General features: G+C 35.7%; 1 protein-coding gene across 2 annotated transcripts in view; it reads right to left on the bottom strand.

Moving 5' to 3' along the window:
* LOC145674803 (tRNA dimethylallyltransferase) overlaps positions 1–23,643 on the bottom strand; it is a 540,225-nt gene that overhangs the window by 241,406 nt on the left and 275,176 nt on the right. For both annotated transcript variants that reach the window (XM_081745022.1, XM_081745021.1), the window contains exons 4-5: positions 13,750–13,888; positions 3,313–3,428 (exon numbers count right to left, since the gene is read on the bottom strand). In XM_081745022.1, the coding sequence (XP_081601148.1) occupies positions 3,313–3,428; positions 13,750–13,888 (255 nt within the window). The remainder of the gene's footprint in view (positions 1–3,312; positions 3,429–13,749; positions 13,889–23,643) is intronic.

Genomic DNA, 23,643 nt, shown 5'->3' with positions numbered 1-23,643 from the left:
ATCACATAATTACTGTAAAATTAGCGGTATTTAATTTCGCTGGGATGAAGACTCTTAAGAATTGTTAATTTTTATTTTAGACTTCCAAACTATGCTATGTATAAGTGCCAAAGTCTTATAGAACGGCTTTACCGTTCGTCCATTTGTCGAAAGGTATTAGAGCATAAGATATATTGATGCGCTTTTTTGTAATTGATTCAGTGTCCCAAGAGCAAGTTCCACTTCCTTCGTTAACTTTATTAACTTCCTTCGTTAACTTAAGCGACAAGCTGCTTTTTTTGCAAACGATTCGGCGTCTCAGGGCAAAATATGACTATCTACAACACTACCGAAACCGGAAGTGGTTCAAATTTACTATAACTTCCTGTTTCAATACTGATTTCTGTAGAGCGAAACCAATAATTGCTATCAAAATCCTCTTTTCTGCAATCGATTCAGCGTCCCTAGAATAGTTTCCATTTGCTCCATTAACCCTCTATTTAAACCGGAAGTGGTTAAGATTAGCCATTTTCTGTTTCAAAGTTTATCATCATCATAGAACAGCGTTCCCTAACCTTTTTCAACTTGCGGCACACTACAGGTGTAACTTGAATTCTCGCGGCACCCATATTAATATATATATATATATTACTATTATTATTTTTATATAAAATACCGTGGTATTTTTCTGTGATTACTGATCTCCTTCTTACAGAGTAGAAAGCTCGATCACGGGTTTTCCCCTCGTGGTAAATCATTATGCTTATTTTTCATTCTAATTTTAAAATAGAAAACAATTGCAATGAAATATAGGACTCGGGTTTTTAAAAATCCACTTTCTCTTTCGAAAACTGTATCTAACCTTTCACTAAAAAGGAAGATCACTAAATAACGAACAAACAAACAAATCTCTTGTACCTTTAAAATACAAATGTAGGTAATTTGTATGCATGTTTGCTTAGTTGAATTTATTGAATGATATGTTAAAATTTCAAGTTACGAAATAGTCTGCAACAATAAAGAAGCAATAATGGTTATTACAATGATAAATACGTTTTTCAACATTAGAAATGTACAGAAAAGTAACACAGAATGAAACTTAAAATTGTAGATTTATAGTAGAGGTTCATAGTAATGTGAAATACAAATATAAATTTTCCTGTATGTCTTGCAATTTGGTATCTATAGAGTTAATAATTTGTTTCGATTTCCTCGCGGCACACCAGCGGACCATTCGCGGCACACCGGTTGGGAAACTCTGTCATAGAATGAAAACGGTAACAGATTTGCAAACGATTCAACGTCTCAAGACAACATAACATGACTATCCACAACACACTACCGAAGTGGAAAGTGGTTCAAATTTACAATTACTTCCGCTTTCAATACTCATTCTTTTAGAACAAAAACGGTAAAAGATACCAAGAAGCGGCTTTTTGTAATCGATTCAGTGTCCCAAGAATACGTTCTCCTCCCTTACCGTCTATTCAAACCGAAAGTGGTTCGAATTAATCATTTCTGGTTTTAAAATTTATCGCGATAGAAAAAAAATGGTACAGTATAGAGTATTTTTTTTTAAACGTGGATTAAACATTCAAGAAACAAGTTCTACCTTTGACCTTATTAATCTATTAAAACCAATAGTTATAGATGTACTACTTCAAATTTGAGTATTGAATTCGCATAGATGGTTTGAAAGTTTTAGTTTCACACTGAAGTAATACTTATTGTTACTATTTTATAATGAAAGAGAATCTATTTTGCTTATGACTTAATTCCTTATTTCTAGCATTGGAAGATACACACAAAGTTTATTTGATGGAATAACGCTCACTGGTTACTTTAAAATCGTTATCCTGCTCGACCGATCATATATATGTATGAAAACTGGTCACCCACCATATCACCTGAATAATAAAATAACGCAAATAAGAAAAGTATTTATATTATCAAACCGGATTAATTTCAATTACATTTTAAATAAATAACATTAGGCCTATGCAAAAAGATACATAATTTTCATTTGTTATATTGAAAGTTGGAAACTTACGGGGCACTCTGGTAGCAGTGCCACTCATTCACAATATACGTACAATATTTAGTACAAAAATTACCAAATAAAGACCTGACAGACGAAATCAAAAGATATGGAAATATCAAAATTAGAATAAGACCAATCGTTGTCTCAGCTACAGCTATTGTCCCTAAAAACACTGTGGCGCTATTGGAACAGATAAACGCAAAACATCTTTTAACAAACATACAAACATCAGTGATTCTAGCCACTTTCATATGGCCAGAAAGCTCTTTATAGGGAGCGCGGGCACTTCTAATAGTGTGGACATGCTAGAGATGGCCCACAGAATAAATTGAAATCGGTTTAAACAAAGGTAGTAAGTACTAGTAATAGTAGTAGTGAAAAATGAAATCTTTTTGAGTTTCACGTCCCACGTTTATGCTGGCTGGTTAAAGGAGACGGTGATGAGAAGTGAATAAAAATGGTGGAATGAAGAAAGTAGGAGGAAACGGGAGAAACCCAAGAAAACCCATGTACACGGTATTTGTATACAACAAAGCCGACTTGGCGTGATCTGAGATCGAACTAATAATAATAATAATAATAATTAGTTAAAATATTGATGTGCAATGCTATATTTCAGAATCGGGGCTAAAAGACCATATCAATCCGGACAGCATTACAGAACACGCTATATCTGACACAAATTTAAAGGAATATATACATGAGGACCTACGCAATCATTGTCTAGCTCCATCCTCCAAGGTTGCCAAATTCTTGTAAAGCGTGAAGCTTTAGCTATCGCGATTAAAGTTGAAAATATTCTTCAACAACATATTTAATAGAAAGCGACGGTGTGTCTCGGATATTTAGCTCCAGTTATAAAGTTCTTTAGTTCTTCGGAGTCTTCTCTTACCTTGCATTAAGGTTGTCAAATCCATTCGCGAATTCTTTTGCAGATTATTAATGTTTTACTCCACGGGTGCTGCACTTTGATGATGAATACAGTGAAAATATTTATTACGTCAGTAGGATCTTCCAACTTGGAACTGTTAAGTAAATCTTACTTCAGATTTAGTTTTTCTCCTCAGCATCCGCTTAGCAGCGATTTTACGAATTCTAACGGAATTTGTCTAATGTAAAATACATTAGACTATTTTTCTTTTCGCTCTTGCCACGGAACCCATTAGAATTACTATGTCCTTATGTGATTAAATTAGAATGGCTATTGTACGTTACAACGCTTTAAGTCAACGACTGGCTATTGTGCATATCTCTTTAAATTTTGTGTCGCTAGTAGTGATCTTATTGCTTACCTGTTTGTTGATAATCGGTATTCGTTGTAGCGTTTATGGAAATCTAGAAGCTCTTGAACTAGACCACGTTCTAACATTTCATCAACTCGACTGTCCAATCTCTTGTTTAAAACGTCCTGGAAAAGAAGTGAGAAAATCTGTTACTAATTTACAGAACCGTAAATACTAAGTTAGGAAACGTACTAAGGTCATTCAGAAAATAAAGACCGTTTAGTTATATAAAATGAAACACAATATTTATTGGAAAAAATAATTGTTACATCTTAAGCTTCCCTCACTTTTCTACATAATTACCACTTTCATTTAAATATTTGTCGCATCTGTTCATGAGCTTCAGAATTCCCATGTTACACTCTTTTGTTCCCAGTTCATTAAGCCCGGTAGTCACCGCATTCAAACAACAGACCACTCGTGCATTTCCGCCGCGCAACTCACTCATCTTTTTATTTTCAGGGTCAACTAGCTTCCGAAACAGTTGTGCTCATAATGCTGTGGGTGGAGGTTGCAAGAAGTCGCTCTTCTGCAGTTGGGATAGTCACAATGCCCGCCCTCAAACTGCTGCTGCAACTCAAGAATTGCAAGATCAATTTGGATGGAAATTTTTTGATCATCCACTCCATAGCCCGGACCTTGCTCCTAGCGATTTGCACCTTTTCCCTAAGCTGAAAGAGTTTCTGGGTAGCAAACGTTTCGGAGGTGCTGAGGAGTTGGAGAATGCAGTGGCCACCTGGCTTATAAACTGGTGGCAGAAGAGTATAACATGGGAATTCTGAAACTCCTAAACAGATACAATTTTTTAAATGAAAATATAAACCCCTCCTAAACCCCTCTTAGAATACGCCTTTAATCAAAATAAAATGATAAGAACTTAGCTAGTACCTATTTTGACCTAAGTTCTAAAATTCATTTCAAACTGTTTCAGTATTTTTTCGTGATACGAATCACAAACAACAAGTAACATAGTTTTCAATGCGAAGGAAAAAAATTATAGAAAATCCACTTCTTGAAATTGGGAATTATCAAAAGCGCTGGGATATCTAGAAGCAATATATTTAATTTATATATTACATATATCTATACTCCACTTAACTGGATAATATCTTTTCTGTACACGATAGACCACAGAACTTGAGCTCTTCACATGATTATTTATTCTCTATCTTTGCCCCAAGTCATTCTTGAACAACAAAAACCATATTTGTAATCCCACAACTAAATCTTAATTTTATTATACTGTGTATCTTAATATCATTCGTATCCAAAACTTAACTCGAAACTACCGACATAATCATTTATACTGTTTACACATAGAAATTCCCTAACAACGTACCGGTCATTCACATATTAGTAAAGCCTTTCCACCCAACGGAATACAGATCCACATATTTTTAGTGAAGAGTTTATACACCAAGTTTCATCTTCCCAACTCGTAAGGATCGTGAGATACTCCATTTTTCGCGTAAATTTTGTCTCTCTTCCCCGTTTTCCCCTGGGACACGCAGCAGTCATCTCAATTTTAAAAAGTAGATATAATAGGGTTCCTACTGATCTGGAGAAATCATTTTCAATGACTTCTCTCTGACCTTTGGCAGGAAATTTCCAGACTTTCATGACAGATGTCGGACGACGTTGACATATAAATAAGGAATAATTAACGGTGAATATTTATATGATGAATGTATATGAGAAAATTAATTCCATAGAGATAAATAATAATCAATCGCTCATACGTACATTCCATTTACCACCCATAAAAATCTGGGCAACGTTCCATACTGTGATCATTAATGGGTTGGCTAAGCTGAAAAATTGTGTACAATTAATGTCAGAAAAAAAAACAGTTTATAAAATTTCTCTGGCTTTCCCTGATTTCCAGTCTTTTTCCCTGAGTTTTCCTGACTTACGCCATTTTCTGAGTTTTCCTGACTTACGCCATTTTCTGAGTTTTCCCTGACTTCCCTGACCAGTAGGAACCCTGTATAGATACAAAACAAATATTAGCACTGCAATGTCACTCAGGAACCGATGGTCATATGTGAATGTGATTTTCACCCATGTAATGATGATTCTTACAGAAAATCCTTACTTACAATGAAAATTATTTCAATAATTATGATTATTAATTATTACAAAGAACATTCAATAATTCCTTTAACCCCACATAAAAATAATGAACTCACAGAATATCTGTTAATGACAATTCGTACAGTAATAATTCTATAGGTACTTCCTAATCCTGTTAAAAATGAACATTTGACTATTATTTAATAACCGATTTCATTAGTTTTGAGTCTCTCAATTTCAGTCGAAAGTCTGGAATCGTGAGGGTTGGTAAGAAACTTGATTTAAAGTATTCATCGACTTTTAGAAAAGCGTTAAAAAGTAGAAAATACTAGAAAGCTCTAAAAAGAAGATTTTTAAAAGCGTTAAAATATTACTATTATCAATAAAAATAAGCCTGTACGAATCAAGGAAATTAATGGCTAATAGTATTACCACTAAAGCTATATTTGTAAATGGAGAAAGTGAAAAAAGTAAACTTAAAAAATAACCGATTTCAGAAAAAACTGAAAGCAGAAAATAATAAAAAATCTATAGAGAAAATAGTCATAAAAAACTAATAAAAGCAAAAAACAAGATAACATTTTTCTGAAGTCTGTGCCAAACCAAATATTACATATTAAATAGTCTGACACTTGAAAAGATTTAGTAATGAACTGTTTTCTGCTTTTAACGGATTTCTATTATTATTTCCTGCTTTTAGAACTTTTCGTCATTTTATGCTTTTAGCTCTATTACTTTCTACTTTTTAGAACTTATTATTTTCTACTTTTAGTGTTTTTTAAAAATTATTTTCTACGTTTTAGTGCTTTTATTATTTTTTCTACTTCTTGGCTCTTTTTATTTCCTGCTTTTTAATACCTTTTTGAAGTTCATTACTGTTTTCAGTGCTAATTTTCAGGAAAATCATTTTCAATTTTGAGGAAAACTATCACTGAATATTATAACGATTTTTTTTTTTTTTTTAAGTATATAGTGATATTTTAGCAAGGAATATCCGTGGATTCTCTATAATCGTTGATTGAATGTAGAATCATACATGAGTCTGGAAATGTGCCATAGCATATGCACATCCAAATAAAAACACACACATTGAAACGATAAGTAGAACAATTGTATCCAAACTGCATTTTCTGAATCAGAGAAATTTATTTAATTAGAATGCTGTTGTACAACGTAAGGAAACAAGGTAGACATCGAAGAGAACAGATTAATCGGATGCCTGAAACTGCAAAAAAGAAATTCCTGGGAAAAATGAAATCTTTAAGTTTTACGTCTCACGGTTATGCCGGTTGGGCTAAAGGAGACGGTGATAAGAAATTAATGAAATGGTGCAATGAAGAAAGTGGATGGAAACAGGAGAACACCGAGAAAACCCACGTACACGTTGTTTGTCCACCACAAAACTCATATGACGCGAGCTAAGATCGAGCCAAGGATCTCATGCACCAGAGGTGAACGTTCTATCACTGAGCCACAGCGGCCTCCTAAGAAACTGCTGGAAAGAATCATGGGAAAATACTGAATATTTAGAAAGAGTATGAGGAAACGGTGAAGTTCTGTTTCAAAAGGCATTTTAATGGTGTTGATAGAAAGTGTAAGTGAAGAAAAAAAAGAGGTAAAGAAAGAACAACTGAAAATCATAAAGTGTATTAAATGAAATAAAACCTTGTTCTACGTTTTTATCCTATAGCTGAAGACGAAGATGACAAATACAACCGAATGATGTTACGTAATTTGTTTGTAAGGAAATGGGTTAAAATGGGAGAATACGAGAAAAGTCATGGATACCGTATTGTACAGTACACACGCTGCATGAGATCGCACTCGCGATCTTTGTGTAAAAACAGCAACAATTTGCGAACGAGCGTAGTGCCCATACTTCATCTGCATTAAAGATGACAGTTATGAGATGATAGGATAATGATGCTTTTTTATATATACCTAATGTCGATATTTAGTATAAACTAGCTTCGTTCAAGCCGCTTCTCTGCAATCATTAAAAGAAATAAGCTGTTAGAGACAGTAAAAAAGACCACGTGGTTCCAATTCCGTCCGGCAGATGTCAACCACTAAAGGATGTTTGCTGTCATCTAACGGCGCGATGGGTAACTTCTAGCGTTTTACAACAATAAAGTTCTGTTTCAATAGTAGTAAATGGATAAATATGTGCAGCCACAGTTTAAGTCATAGTTATCCATTAAGATGTTAACGAACTTAGCCGAGATAATCCCTCTAGCTATACAGGGTGGCCCAAAAGTAGGTATACAGTCCCGTACTGACCGGCTCATGACATTTTATATACTTTTCTTATTGTTATCCATTCAGGTAATGACTCAGTTTCTTTTTTTTATTTGTTCTTAATCTCCCTTCACTCATACCGTAAGCTTGGAACAGACAGAAGCAAATAGACTAATTATCTTAATAAATTTAGAATATCATACCATGTTGGACTGTATACCTACTTTTGGGCCACCTTGTATATTGCAGAAACAGAATTTAAAAACTTAGCTCTCGTTCGACAAATATCGTTTGAAGTAACGGACATACGTCATATGTATACGAACATTGCAGCCTTATCAAGGCCACTTCCGTGATCCTCAAAGTTCTGGGAATAAGCTTCTATAGAAGATAGAGAAGATACACAAGAAGAAAAACAGACTATGAGCAGGAAATACCGTGGATGTATGCAACCATTTATTACAACTATGCCGTGTGGATTCTCTAACATTCCACGGGGTTATGTATGTATTCAATGGCCCCTTTGATGCCAAAACATCTCAACTTGGGGATAGCTGATTACCAAAGTCTAATGATAAAAACCCAGCTCGACCTAAGTACTATTCTCATTTTAATCGGTTAGTCGTTTCATCGTGAAACCCCGTTTTTATAGTTACAAAGCAAGGAACATTATAAACAATGGCGAAAAAGTCAGAAAATTTGCATTTCTACAACCAAAAAAAGATATTTACCCATGACAGTATGTTAATTTCGTAAATCAAAAAGCACAATTAGATACAAAATATTCGGCTTCTCGTTCTTGAATACTACATACAAACCTACAAATCTTAACTGAAACCCATTTGATTGAATCTACCATTTATTTAACACAAGCATTCCTCCAAGCAAGCATGACGATTGTCGCATGAAAAGTAAGAAAAATCTCATGAACGAGGAGTTTAAATACTACGTAATTTACTCTCATTACGGGTTATATCATATTAAGTCTTTTGTTCAGAGGTCGACCTTACCAGCTGATCTGTGTAACATTTATTTCCTTCCATTATTTTTATTTTTCGTCATGTTTCTCAATAACTTTCTACCCACTTTCTATCGCGGAAACCCACAAATACCACTAAATTACAGATATAACACAAAATACGAACTCGTTTTTACAGCAAGGATTGCAATTTATTCTATGTTGTAAACGTTCTTATATGTCTTAAATCAGCTTAGTATGGAAGGTTGTGTATCGTTTCAGGGACACACAAGAGTTGCGTAGTGCGTGCGTGCTACAGATGTAACCTTGGACCTGGACCAAGGGTCGGAGGCCGGAAATGAATACGTTTGCGTATTCCAATGAATGTTGAAAGAATGTGAAATTGCACTTGTGTATGTGTGTGATTGAGATATGGATTACCAACTCCATACCACATGTGTTCTCATCTATTTTCTTTTTTTTTTTTCATTATGTAATTCCTTCTTGGGGATTGTTACGCGTAAGTCTATACCAGCGTTTCCCAACCTTTTTCAACTTGCGGCACACTACGGGTGTAACTTGAATTTTCGCGGCACACTCATAGATATTATTATTATTATTATTTGCAAATATAAAATACCATGGTATTTCTTTCTGTACTGATTTCCTTCTCACAGAGATGAAAGCTCGATCACTGGTTTTCCCCTATGCTAATTCATTATGCTTATTTTTTATTCTAATTTTAAAATAGAAAACAATTGCAATGAAATATACGACTCAGATTTTTAAAAATACGCTTTCTTTTTCGAAAACTGTATCCAATTTTTCAGTAAGAACGAAGATCACGAAATAACGAACGAACAAACAAATGTCTTGTACTTTTAACTTTGCTGTTTTAACCAAAACCGGTGCATATTAATGCAATCGCACAGCTTTCGATGCGTCGAAGTCAAAACACAGCTGTTGAACAAAGTGTTGTTCTGTCATTCACGTGAGAATGAATGTTCTACGAACGTTCATTTGACGCGTACCGTACAAGAGCTTCCATTTATCGGTGTTAGTATGACTCTCAATTGAAGCGTAACATAGCAGCTAACCGTGGAAATGTGTACGAGCCGAAATACTGTCTGCTACACAGCAATAGATGTAGAATAATATATTACAATTACAGTATTTTTTTCCATGGTAGAAATTCATAGTAATGTGAAATACAAATATATACGTTTTTTCCTATGTCTTGCAATTTGGTTGCTATAGAATTAATAATTTTGTTTCGATTTCCTCGCGGCACACCAGCGGTCCATTCGCGGCACACCGATTGGGAAACGCTGGTCTATACTCTTGTCTGTACTAAAAACTTATGCGAGTATAAACTTTTGTAGCTGACATGTACTCAAACTGAATATACGATGTATTTACAACCCTCGACGAGAGAATTCAATGATATATACAAGCAGAATGCTATAACTCCCTAATTAATTTGTTATATTTGCTTCTTTACGTAATTGGATTTAGTGGACGCTTTTGTGTAAGAACCGGAGATGACGTGGGTCAGTAAAAACTTGACCTACTGACCCACTACCCATCGTAATCCACTGGCCCACGACACATCATGACCCATCAAAACCCATCGTTATCAAATCTGACCCATGATCCACGCTCTCCTCTCCCCCGACTAAAGAATTTACACTTGTAATAAAACAAGGCTGTGAAATTATCACTAAATCGGAGTTTGAATTTCTACGATCAATCGATCAAGCACCGCTGTTACAACACTGGTGGATCTGATCTTTACGATATAAAATGTAAAGTGTTTGTCACGGGCCATATTACGACGAATTTAAACTTAATTATCATATACATAATTATTTCAAAACAGGACAAGAGCCGAAACCATCTTTATATTTGAGTACTGTGTATTTCTACAGTAAATTTATTGAAATGGACAGTGAAGATAATGAACATGACGTGCTTTGTTGTTTAGGATAAGCTCACTAACCCCATTTAGATTTGAATATTAATATTATTGTTGGTGGGCACACTCAATAATAATAATAATAATAATAATAATAATAATAATAATAATAATAATAATAATAATAATAATAATAATAATAATAATAATAATAATAATAATAAATGTGTAAATAATAAGAATTTCTAATTAAGCACAATTTTACCCTATAGTATACAACGGATCCAAGGCTCGGGCCCATCAATTACGAGGGTTATTCAGAAAGTAACCTCCAATTGGTTAAAAAAGAAACACCAAAATAAATAAGAATAATTTATTATATACATCTGAAAACAACTACTTTGCTCTATTTTTCAACATAGTTTCCATAAACATTCGAGCACTTATCATACCTCTGCACCAGCTTAGAAATTCCATCAACATAAAAATCTCCCGCCTATGCCTTGAGCCACACTGCGACCGTATCTTTCATTTTTTTATATGCATGAAGAGATGGTAATTCAAAGAAATTATGAGATTGTAAAACGTCGATTTTCACGAAATTAATTTTCTGAACGAGTTCATCAGTGACTACTGGTGGCCTGCCACTCCTCTCTTCGTCACGAATGTATGTTTGTCCCTCTTAAATCAAAGAACCCATTCACGAACAACTCCTTCGCTTACCACACTTGGTCCATACATGGCACACAGTTCCCGACGAACAACTTGCTGCCGAATACTGTTTTACCGTAAGAAAACGCATAACAGCTCGCACAGGGCCGGATTAAGGGAGGGGCTTAGGGGGGGCTATAGCCCCGGGCCTCCAGGTGGACAGGGGTCTGCACTCTGATCAAAATCTCAACTGGCTATCTAAAAAGAATTATGAAGATACAATGATCATCATCAAAATAAAATATAACCAAAAATATGAAATATATTCCCTTAAGAGCCTGACATACTAAAATTAACTTAGATTTTGCGAGAAATGTTATTCTGACAAGACTGTAATTTCTATGGATGGCAACACTGAAAATTCTTCAGGTTCACATTTTCTGTTGTAGAATAACACTATCAATGATTGTGTAAGTTGCATTTCGTTATCTCCTTTCATTTAAGAAAAACAAGCAAAAGAAAAATGGTAAATTTTGTATTATTTTTAGTATGCCGGGCTCAACTTTCCTACTGTGCTTTCACAGAAATGTATTAGGTGAAGTAGCAGGGGCCACATACTTTTCTAGCCCCCACGTGGGTTAATCCTCCTGAGCTCGCACTTGGCGGGGATTTCTATTGCAGCACACATTTTAAGACACTACAAAAGTTGAACTAGTGATCAAGCAACCTTCAGTCTATACCATGGCTGGATGCAGACTGATCTACGTCGCACGTCTGTGCCAAGATAGCAGCACTGCCCTTACTCCTTCACGCAATGACCAATCGGATGTTACTTTCCGAAAGCGCCTCGTACTAGTATATAATTATGTGTTAAAAGAGAAAGAAGCAAAGTATTAGTAATAATTTAGACACAGGGGTGGGAAACTTTTTTTTTTTTTTTTTTTTTGTTTCAAAAGCTCCATTGATAATGCCAATCCCAAGAAGGCCGTATATGATAGTTTTGAATAGACCTAATTTTTAAGCAAAGTACAAGCAATAGTCTAAAATGGGAATGAGGAATTTTACCTTCAAAATTTATTTCTCGTACATTTCATATTTCTTATACAGGGTAGCCCAAAAGTAGGTATACAGTACTGTACTGATCAGCTCATTTCATTTTATATCATTTCTTATTGTTATCCATCAGGTAGACTTAGTTTCTTTATTATTTGTTCTTAATATCTTAAGCTCGGAAGAACCGAAGCAAATAGATCCATAAACTAGAATGTTATACTTGATCAATACAGGGATGTATACCTACTTCTGAGGCACCCTGTATACTATAACATTTTTCACAACAGGTCCAGAACGACGCAGGTTGCTCACCCCCTGGTCTCAAACTAAAGCATCTTTGGATACAAAATATAAAATTTTGTACTGTTGACTGTCGGACCACAAATCTAACAAAAATTTACCAAAATGCATTTACGAACTTTTCCTAGTTCCGTACTTTGAGACTAGGTCCAACTTTGAGACATTCACCTCTGTAAGTTGAGCATAGGAGGGGAAATCCTGTTACCGCCGAAAGCGAATTGCATGCTGTGATTAGAAAGTAAACTCGCTGCTGCTTTCTGATAACTTCCAAAACTACTAGAAAGCGTCTTGTCGAAACCATAGGAGTCTGCAGTGTGTTGTGGATAGGTGAAAGAGGAGCTAATCTCGACAAACTTCTATCGCGCAGGCAGAGGACAGAGCCACAGTTACGTACACTGATACACCAAATGGATACCTTGATTATCACGTATGTTGATAGCGTGCTTATGTATCAGAAAATGGTGAATTAAAACCGAAACTTTGGCGGGATAACTTTGTGCTGTGCTACAGAGACTGTTCACGTGAGTAATAGCAAGAGAAGATGACTTGTCAGGTGTGATAAGAGAAGAGAAAAACATTTTCGGAACACGTCTGCAGTAACCCAATCTCAATGAAGTATTCGGAAGAAGAAGTTAAACGCTCCCGCTGTACCAAGCATAATCTTTGAGGACATATTAAGAATCATGATCTTCAGCAGTGGTAAAAGCATATCAGTCCAGTACACTTCTACTGCACGGCAAGTTTATTCTGAAATTAACGGTGAGAAACAAACGGAAACCAATGACAGTGAAAGTTCGTTACCACCCTCACTAGTTCCTTAAGCAATCTGATGACAGTCCCAAGTGATCTCTAGAGAACATGAACATTGCTTCAAATGAAGACACATTTCTCCTGCACAGTTCAAGCCATTCTAGTAAGGCCATGACAAAATTGTGCATTAAATGTCCCAAAAATGTATTCAATTTCTGTTTTAATTCATTATTGAAACCAGAAGTTGTGGAAATCTATCGCTTCCTGTTTTAATATTGTATTTTTATAGAAAAAAAAAAACTATAAGAGTTAGCAAGCTTTGATACTGATTCAGCATCCCAAGAGTAGGCTCCATCTGCCCTTCCCTCCCCCTCCCCTTTAATAAGTTTACTTAACCCGAAACTAATAAATCTTTTTGTTTCTGTTTATAATACTGGGCCTATTAAATTTTGGAAGTCTACCATTCTTTGAGTGAAAAACTACCAAACATTTATTCCAATTTTCTTACCTGTTGGCACTGCAACCAGAGAATACACGAATGCGGAAAACGCAAAGGGCCTCCAAGGGAGCTTCCCCCATATGCTTCTCGTTGCTCTCGCAAGATGACACTGTGTGGTCGTCCATGTTGCTCGAACACTTGCAAAGATCTGCAAAGACAATCATTACAAATAATTAATTAATACAAGCGCAAACTCGACAAATTGATTCGACATTAAAATCAAAATGTTAAAAACACTGACCATATGTCTCACCACCAGCTACTTGAAATCAAATTTCTTTTTCTTTTCTTTCTTTCTTTTAAGTTTTCGTAAAGAAATGTTTGTTTCATCACAATCAATTAGTACGTGTACAAGACTGCTCACGTGTAGCCCACAAAACTCGGTTTTTCAAAACCTATTCGGTTTGGGTTCCTACCAAAAACCGGTTTCGATTTTCTAAAGAACATTTTGGTTTTTCAAGGATACCAGCTTCGGGGAAACCCACATTGGATTCAGTAAGACCTAAAACTACTGGAGAAAAGTATAAACGGTGGTTTTTGGAAAGCCTGCATTTTTCTTTTCCTTGAAGATTATTTTTACTTATTCAATCTCTTTACTCACAAGGGAACATTCCGATTTGGTGACTTCAATTGCTGAAAATGATTGCTAGCACTGGATTCAGCACCAAAAGAAACAGAAAAAGAGGGTGTTTAGTGATAGACCGTATACAGAGTGGGAGATAAGTGAGAGAGAGTAAAGTGTGAAGATAGAACGTACAAAATGTCTAGAAATGCCATGTTAATTTTGAAACGAGTAGAGGAATTAAGGTCAAATGTTGGATATGAGTAATGCATGTAGAGCTCCACTGAATAGGCGTAATGTGGATCATGGGGACATCTAAAAAGCCGCTATGTTGGAATTCGCTCAAGAAGAATATACGGGAGAGAGGTCATGTGATATACCGTTATGGCTCTTGACGCACACTGTCTATTGAAATCAATATTGGCCAATACAGTTTGAGACCTCTGTTTAATTGCAACAGTTATGGAACTTAAGAAGAATGATTGTGTGGTTGATACAAAAATGGAGACAACAGTGGCACAATTGAAAAAACTATAAAGACGGACAATCGGGTTCGTCACAGTTGTCTCCGGTATTGAAATTGAAGCAGTAGTCCATAGGTGTCATGAATGCGCCAGGTGCTGTTTGCAAATATCCAGTTTTGTAGAAAGCATATCTAATCATAGCTTGGAACCTTGGTGCTGTAAACTGGGAGTGAGTGACCGCAAGTTAATGAAGTTGTCCCGTTGTCATATTTTGAAGTCAGATGACAGAAAAAGGTGTCTGTTATATATTTTACGAAATTCTTCTACAGACGGAAGAAGAACACATCCAATGGTTATATGAGCGACGTGCAACCATCAGGGATAAGAAGTCGGGTAAGTTCAACATTGTCTGATTTCTGCACCAGGTTCTCCATGAATCAACGAGGAGGAGCAGTTTTATCTGCTCTATAGAAGGCCAGAAAATGTTAGTAATGACTGTCCTTGGTGATATTTGCACTGTTAGCACCATATGAACGAATATTGAATGGATCGGGACGTTTGTTGGCTGGAAAGTGGCCTCATTCACGCTTGTGACTGTTCCTCATTCTCGTCACTTTTACGACAGTATTGATGCATGTCCATAGCGTGGAACGCCTTCTGTTACAGAGGTCTCGAACTATATTGGACACTATTGACTTCAATAGATCGTGTGCGTCAAGAGCTATATGTCACATGACCCCTTTCCCATATATCTTCTTGCGCTAATTTCAACATGGCGTTTTTTTTTTTTTTTTTGTTTTTTTTAATGCCCCCATGATTTACATTGCACCTCTTCAGTGGAGCTCTACATGCATTACTCATATCCAACATTTGACCTCAATCTCTCTACTCGTTTCAAAATTAACATGGCATTTCTAGACATTTTCTACCTTCTATCTTCGCAATTTGACTTCACTTTCTCCCACCATGTATACAATCTGCCACTAAACATCCACTCTTTCTCTGTTTCCTTTGGTGCTGAATGCAGTGTTAGCAATCATTTTCAGCAACTGAATTCACCAAATCGGAATGGTCCCTTGTAAGTAATAGTCTCTACTTTCCTGCAATGAATTTTACAATTAGACTTTACCAATAAAGAAAAAAAAAAAGTACTGCATGAGGCTCGCGGAAGGCTAGTTTGACTTATAATCAATTCAAACAATTCAAAAGTATTATTCTTCCATTTCCTCCAACTTTCTTCTTTAAAAAAAAAATGCAGTTTCTTACAAAAATATCTTCATGATCTCTGTTGCAATGAACTATTAAAATTTTCCTTAGGTTTTCTTCAGTCAACTCTCTGCGTTTATCAGTAAGAATCGTTTTGTAGGTCGAAAAGTTTCTTTCTACATCAACAAAGTCACTGGTGCATGTGAAAAAACACCAAATATCTTCCTGTGTTACGTTCTCTTCCAATTCCATGTTTTCACCATTAATACATTTGCCATGGCACAGATTGTTTTGTACCCGGGATTTATGCCTAATACTTTGCAAAGTTTATCTGCCGCTATTTTTACAAGACCGTGAGTTGCTTCACTGGAGAAAGTCCGCAATAATTCGCCCAACAAGGAGAGTGAAGGCTGCAAAGCATTCTTATGGGATTCTCATTGTCTGATAATGTCTGGTATTCTCGAGAAGTGATTGTGTATGTATTTAATTTTGTTCTCCATGTCACTTGTAAAGAAACATTTTTGAGACCCATAAGTAGCGGCCGCATCATCGGGACTTAGTGAGTCTACAACTGTCTTCACTTGATTTAAATTATCTGCATAATACGGGACAGCTTCTAGCCACGAGCTACACTGGTTGAGAAGGTACTGGAGAATTTTTCGCAACTTCGCGAAAGATACGTACGTGCGATGGATCTTTCACAAATACTTTCTTTACATTTGATACAAGCACTTCTACTGCTAGATATTAGCATCTGATTGTTTGTGCTACGCAATGAAGACCGTGTGCAAGACAAGTCAGGTGGACTAACTTAGAATGAGATACAACACTGTCTTCTATTATTCTATACATCATTTTATTCTACATCTGCGTTTACAAAGTGAGTCAGTTCACTTTAAATATAACCTACTTCCCTGTGATGTACTCTCAAATATGCTAGTATGCAGCAGTAAAATTCGGAAATATGCAGTATCCCGCAAAGTTTACGAAATATGCATGCACATCGAAATTCTCTCAAAATATGCACTTATATGCACCAACACATGGTACGAATCCTTGCAAGTCCGTCGGAAAGAAGAAAACATTCTGCATATAATTCCGGGCTGTACTAATAACCGTTTCCAAAATAACTAACAGCCACTTTCCATGTGTCCTTTTATTATAGGCAACTACATTTTCTTTGCTACTGTGCAGGTTGCATACCAACTAAGAAATGGAAAAAGATTTTAACAGCCAGTTAAAGTCATCTTAGCCGTGAAGATATTCACTGGTTGACTCCATTAACAAAGTCGACCGGGATAACCGCTCTAAAAGAGTTATCGTGCGGAGTAACGCACGGGCTAAGAGTACCATCTTATAAGACCCGCTGCATGATTCTAATAATTACATTTCTACCTAGTGTCGAGACTTTGCGGTCATCCTGTACAATGAAATTTTAAAAAGCTTGTGCAGCTAAATTTAGGGTTTAAATGAGCCAAAACACAAATAAGTGAATGAAGCCGACGCCATTGACATCACTAGAAAAAATCCAGCAGTCAGAACAGACAATTAATCTTGCAAAATCACTTATATTGTGCCGTGATTCTCTGCAGGATACTTTGACTATTTATAGTCATTGACAATAGAAATTATGTTTATATATACATATAAAAAGTTATGTAAGCACTACAGGCGTACTTTTTATTTTTTATAAAAGGAAAGCAACAAGATTCAGAAAAAAAACTAGAAATGATTAGGACCACAAAATGAATGTGAATTGGGTATGGGTAGGCAGAGGAATGCTGCGACGTATAAGTGGGGAAGTCAACATCCTCACCAAGGACGACCGTGTGAGGTCATTCTGTAGATTTCACTGACCGGTTGACCTTGTCTGGGCTCAAATGCTACCAAGCGGAGCCGAAATAGACAAAATGCGCACTGCACACACACAAAAATGACGGAAATACACTGAACATTACGTCACGGATTTACACTAACCTCTTTCAATGCTACCTACGTTCTTAATAAATGGTTGAAAAAGACTACCTTCTTTGTTGTTTCACAGTATCTAATTGAAAGGAACAACACTGATATAAAGAGACAGCATAATTTGAACTGAAATGCTGAGGAAAGTAACTAATATTTTGATACAGAAAGCTCACTTTTCTTTGATAATAATTAGGGCTAGGAATTTTAAGAGTGTATTTTTTTTTCTTTTTGAGCAAAAACAAGTTCTCCGTAAGTACGGGATGTGTCCTATGGGCCGCTTGGACGGTAAGTAGCCTAAGCCCAATAAAAATGGACTAATACCACCACCACTTACTTCCATGGGTACCTATTTGTCTTCCAACTGGTTTATTGTAAATTGTTAAACCATAAGCTGCGTAATTATGGTTTAAGTACTTACATAACACAATTATGAAGATTTCATGAGATACTTTGGATTTAGACAACTTGGCATCCAAGCATCCCATATGTTGATCCTAGTTGGAGAAAGATTTTCCAGTACTCTGTCCTCTCCTTAGGCACTTTATTACCTTAATCTGCCCACACTACAATTCTTTCATTCTCCTCTTCTTTCGCTGCTACTTTTCAAAAATTTTATTCCAAATTTCCATTTCCTCGTGGATTAAATGCGCTGTATTTTTATGCGATAATTTTGAGATCAAGTAATTTCTGTTTTCTCTGGATCCAAACGACGCAAATGAAACTTCCAAATCTAACAAACTTTTCTAGCCAGGGAAGATTCATGATCTGTTTTGTATCTACGATATGTGACGACAGATAATAAAAACTTGCAACAACAACACTTAGAAAAAGAACAATGTACTGTCTACTTCCGTGAGACACCAGTTAAATGTTTACGTCAAGGAAAAGCTTGAAGTTAATCTTCAGAAGAATCCGAATGTTTTCCGATTTGCAGAGTTGCTATTCTCGAGGATACACGAAGTTTGCTCCACTAATCTCGTTCTAACTCCTACAATCATTATAATTGGTATTCTGCCATTATAGGCAGGTCACTTGCCGTAACTGAGAAGTTTCCATGCTCGACTGTTTTCCGCTAACCTGTCCTCTTCATATACAATTTTTCTGTTTTCGTACCATCCACTAATTGTAGTCTCCTTCGCCTCTCCCTATCCTTCCTGCCAACAACCCTCTAAAACGTCCCTCATGAGAAATTCCTACTTAGCCAATGTTCCATTCAGTTTCTCTTCCTCTTAATAATATCTAAAAGTGTTCTTTTCTCTCCACCATTTCTAACACCCTCTCATTCGTTTTCCGCTCGACCACAGCTAAATTATCTCCATTCTTCTCCACGACCACAGTTCGAAAGTCTCCAGTCGTTTCTAATCATTTTTGCGTAATGTTCAAGTTTCTGTCCCATACAGTGCAATACTCACCTCCTACAAAGATTTTTTTTTAATTTCCAAAAAAAAAAAAAAAAAAAAAAAACGCTTTACTTTTAACACTCAAAGATGTTTAATGTCGTTAAGTATAGATTAATTCAAAAAAGGTTCAGGTAACTTGTTTAAAAAAAAAATTATCGTCTTATCTAGGCATCTTCACCCTTCCTATTTTTCCCCTTGTGCAATTTCCACCTTAAAATCCCAACTCTGATAATGATAGATCGATAAATCAAACTACAATTTCTTCAAAGTACAAAAGTAGTGGAATACTTCCAACAACAAAACTCACAAGTTTGTCATTTGAACGAAAATTGAACTTTGTAACATGTAACTAATGTTTATAAATCGTATTACATAATTATAATATTTTGGAATCAAATTTGATTTATATACAATACACTATAATATGAATTTATATCTGAGAAACAGAAATTAAAACACACTTGAAGATACTTTTATATTTTTTTCTACGCAGACCATTTATAGGCACCTAATGCTAAATGAAAAAATAGCATTGCCATTTACCTGCACCCACAACATAAATGAATCAAGTTACTCTTTTACGTTAACGTGTCAATGGCCAGCCCCCATTTTAACAGACTTCACTATGGACCCAGGTAAATGACAAAGTTGTATTTTCATTTAACATTGGGCGCATAAAGAATGTAGAGCTCAAACGGCTCGTCCGATTTAAAAAAACAAAAAAAATCTTCACTTTAGATTGAAAACATCGTATTTGGAGAAGGCTTTTCCTCTTACATTTTGTTGTAACTCTGATAATAACAGAGTTACCCTATGTCAGGGGACTTTTGAAACACCCTGTATATTAATAATATTCAGAAATCAATGCGTATGTCGGGGCTTCTTTACCAATTCAATGAACTACACACTGTGACATCCAATAGCGCCCAAGATCAAATATTGCTCTCCCATATGGGCCATGGCCATACCTACATATCTCTGTAGACTTTATTCTTTTCTCAATTCCTTTAATGCTATAGTACACTTTCATGTTCCAGCACTTCGAATATTAACTAAGCAGGTTGCGATATCTTAATATCCAGTCGTCAGGAGTACGCAGAAATAACTCTGACCTGAAATTTCTTCGTAAGATAGTTATTGGGAACCTCAGATCGGAAACCCTATTTCAAGAACTATTCTCATGTGTCCCTTTCCGCAAAATTCGGAACACCCACCTATTCCGTCTTGCCTGCCCTAGGCTGACAATTATACAGAACCATTTACAGAACACCCAATTATTATAATAATCTAACAACTAATGTGGACATTTTCTTTTCGAGTTACCCCGGTGGTTGACAGAGCAATGAAACGAATGTTTGCCAAATAATATTACTTTTGCACTCGTTGTTGACACTATTGGTGTTATTGTTGCTGACATTTATTCTTTTTTTTCTTTTTTTCCTGCTTATTACATTTTCCTGTGTAAAATGGCAAAATAATGTTGTATCTGAGAATTTGTTCAATAAATAAATAATGTGACATCGCCTTCATCATCACATTATCTGATGTGTCTAATGAAGGCGATGTTACATTATTAAAACTGTTACACAAGTATATTTGGTGTTTTGGTTAATTTTGTTTTATTAATACTATGGAAAATTCATTTGTATATTTAGTTTGAGCTTCGAAATGTGTTGGAGGAAATGAAGAAGATAAAATAGACAGAGAGCAATAAACGAAGATGTTTTAAAATGGATAGAGAGCAACAAACGAAGATGTTTTAAAACGGACAAGAGAGAAGAGGACACTTCTAGCCACCATCCTTCGTAGAAAGGCCAATTGGATTGGGCACATCTTGCTAAGAAATTATATTCTTCACACCGCCGTGGAAGGAAAGAGAGGAATAGGAAGAAGAACACAGCTGATGGATGATTTGAAAGATAGGAGAAAATATTGGGAATTAAAAGAGGAAGCCGAAGATCGAGAAAAGTTAAAGAACCATTTCCAGGCCCAAATCTAAAATTGAAAAAAAAAAAATCCCTCATTAGTCCCAGTACCTACCGAAAGGAAGAATACTTAATAATAATATTTAGTTTGTGGTAGATAACATTGTGTCCGTGAGTCGATGCGTCAAGTCTCCTAAGCACAAGACGCCACCAATGGGCCAGAGCCAAGACGTCACAATCTGCTTACTGAAATGATCGCCTTTTTTCTATATAATATCCAGGAGGAAGTCTAAATAAAGTGAACATGGTGGCCAATAAAAGAAAGTACAGGAAAAATCAACAATTTCGACACTAAGCGCTATATAAACCCGGAAAACGTAGCACAAGCGGCAAAGAAGCGGTGTATGTGTGCATAGGAAGTCAACACGGCTAAGACCATGGCAACGGCCAGTAGAAAATGACATTACTATTTCAGTCTCAGTGAGAGCTGAAAAAATACCTGTGGAAATTTTGAATAACAAGTAACATTATGAAAAATATGGTTCGCAATGCGCGTCACCAAAATAATCTGAGACCGTATTGCCACGTTACATGAATCTTGTAGCTGTCATATATATATATATATATATATATATATATATATATATATATATATATATATATATATATATATATATAAGCTTGAAACCCTACCATATTTCACCATGTAAACATAGTCTTGAAAGGACATACATTTTTTTTTTTTTTTTTTTTTTTTCATTTTGCAAGAAGTTGAACCATGTGCAACTTTTTGGGACGTCTTGCTTGCTACCTGCTATCGCCCTCCCGCTGACAAAGGAAAAACCAGTTTCGCCGTTTCCGAAACAACGGATTCTTTTGGACAGGGAGGGGAAGTTCACGTTTTTTAATAAGGAGGTTCCCTATTTGTCCACTAGAATGCAGTACTGCATGGGTGAAGATACCTTTCTTGCTTTCAGGAAGTTGTAACATGTAAACAACAGTAAATAGAAAGATTGGTTTGCAAGGTTTGTTTTATGACAGCTACAATATTCATGTAAAATGGAAACGTGGCCTCACAAACTAAGCTGAATTTTTGTTTGCCTTCTACATAATTCCTCACTGTTCGTTTGACATTCTTCTAGGTAACTGCAGGGAAGCGACCATAGACTATTTAGAACCCCCCACCCCCACCCATGAATGCTGAGTACTTGCTGAAGATTAAAAATACGTGTACCAATACAAAATCGTCACATAGATTCTGTCTTCTCGACAAAATCGGTTTCAAAAATGGTATTTAACAAGCGCCATTTCATTCCTCTCAGATTTACTTTAAGAAGGCAAGCTTTTTAGAATTTTTCGCGGGTAACGCCGGGTACTTGGTGCAGATCAGTAGCGTAGCCAGGATGTGTGTTGGGAGGTGGGGGAGCTCAAGTGCTGTTATAGGTACATATAGAAAAATTGCATACAAAAATATATATTAAAAAATACAAACATCAAAGTACCAAAGTACATTGTCGGACCTCTTTGGGGGGCGGTCCCTCTGAACCCTCCTTCCCTACGCCACTGGTGTAGACTATAAAGAAATGTATCAATATAAAATCATTGCACACTTTCTTCTTTTCCAATAACACCAACTCTTTTAGTACGTATGTATAAAAAAAACGTTGCATTCGTTTATTGGATTGCAATTTAGCGTTCTTTTATCAGTGATTCTGTATGACACGTGGACCTATAGCTTACGTGGAATCTGAACTACATGAAATCTCGTCGAAAATCGAAAGCACAGTACTTCTGACAGACAGAAAAAGAGATTATCTAATGTTTTGAATTGAAAACAAAGAAACATCAACAAGTACATTTGTGACAGGATATATCATAGAACTTGAAAAAAAAAAAAAAAAGACAAAAAGAAAACGAGATAAATAATTTGAATTATGTAAACGAATTCTTAACAATGATTCTGTTGTAAGCAATACCAGACTCTAGGAAGCACAAACTGCTACAATTAATGAACATTATAGCTATCACTACAGAAAGAATAATAGAAATCTTCAGTTTAAATACACGAAACAAAGTTTGATACACATGGAACAAATTGAGACTCCATTCTTTTGTTTCAAATGAAGTTTATAACCATTTTATCAGTATAGTCATAGCAGTTCTCTTGGAATTGTCCTACACTTCTAGACACAAAGGGTTATTGACATTCCTTTCTATTAGTGCGGGAAATACTTGCGTATACTTACCAACAATACTTTTCTCTTTCTTGATATCAAGACAGGAGTCAAAGCAATCGCGCGCTACCGTTGATAGAAGTAACCAAAACAATAGTTGAAGAAACTGCACAATATATTTCTTTATCTTCAAAAAGAGCAAAT

This window comes from Thermobia domestica, chromosome 18 (genome assembly GCF_964235325.1).
Source record: "Thermobia domestica chromosome 18, izTheDome1.hap1.1, whole genome shotgun sequence".
Lineage (NCBI taxonomy): Eukaryota > Metazoa > Arthropoda > Insecta > Zygentoma > Lepismatidae > Thermobia > Thermobia domestica.
This window is presented reverse-complemented; position numbering and strand designations above follow the sequence as displayed.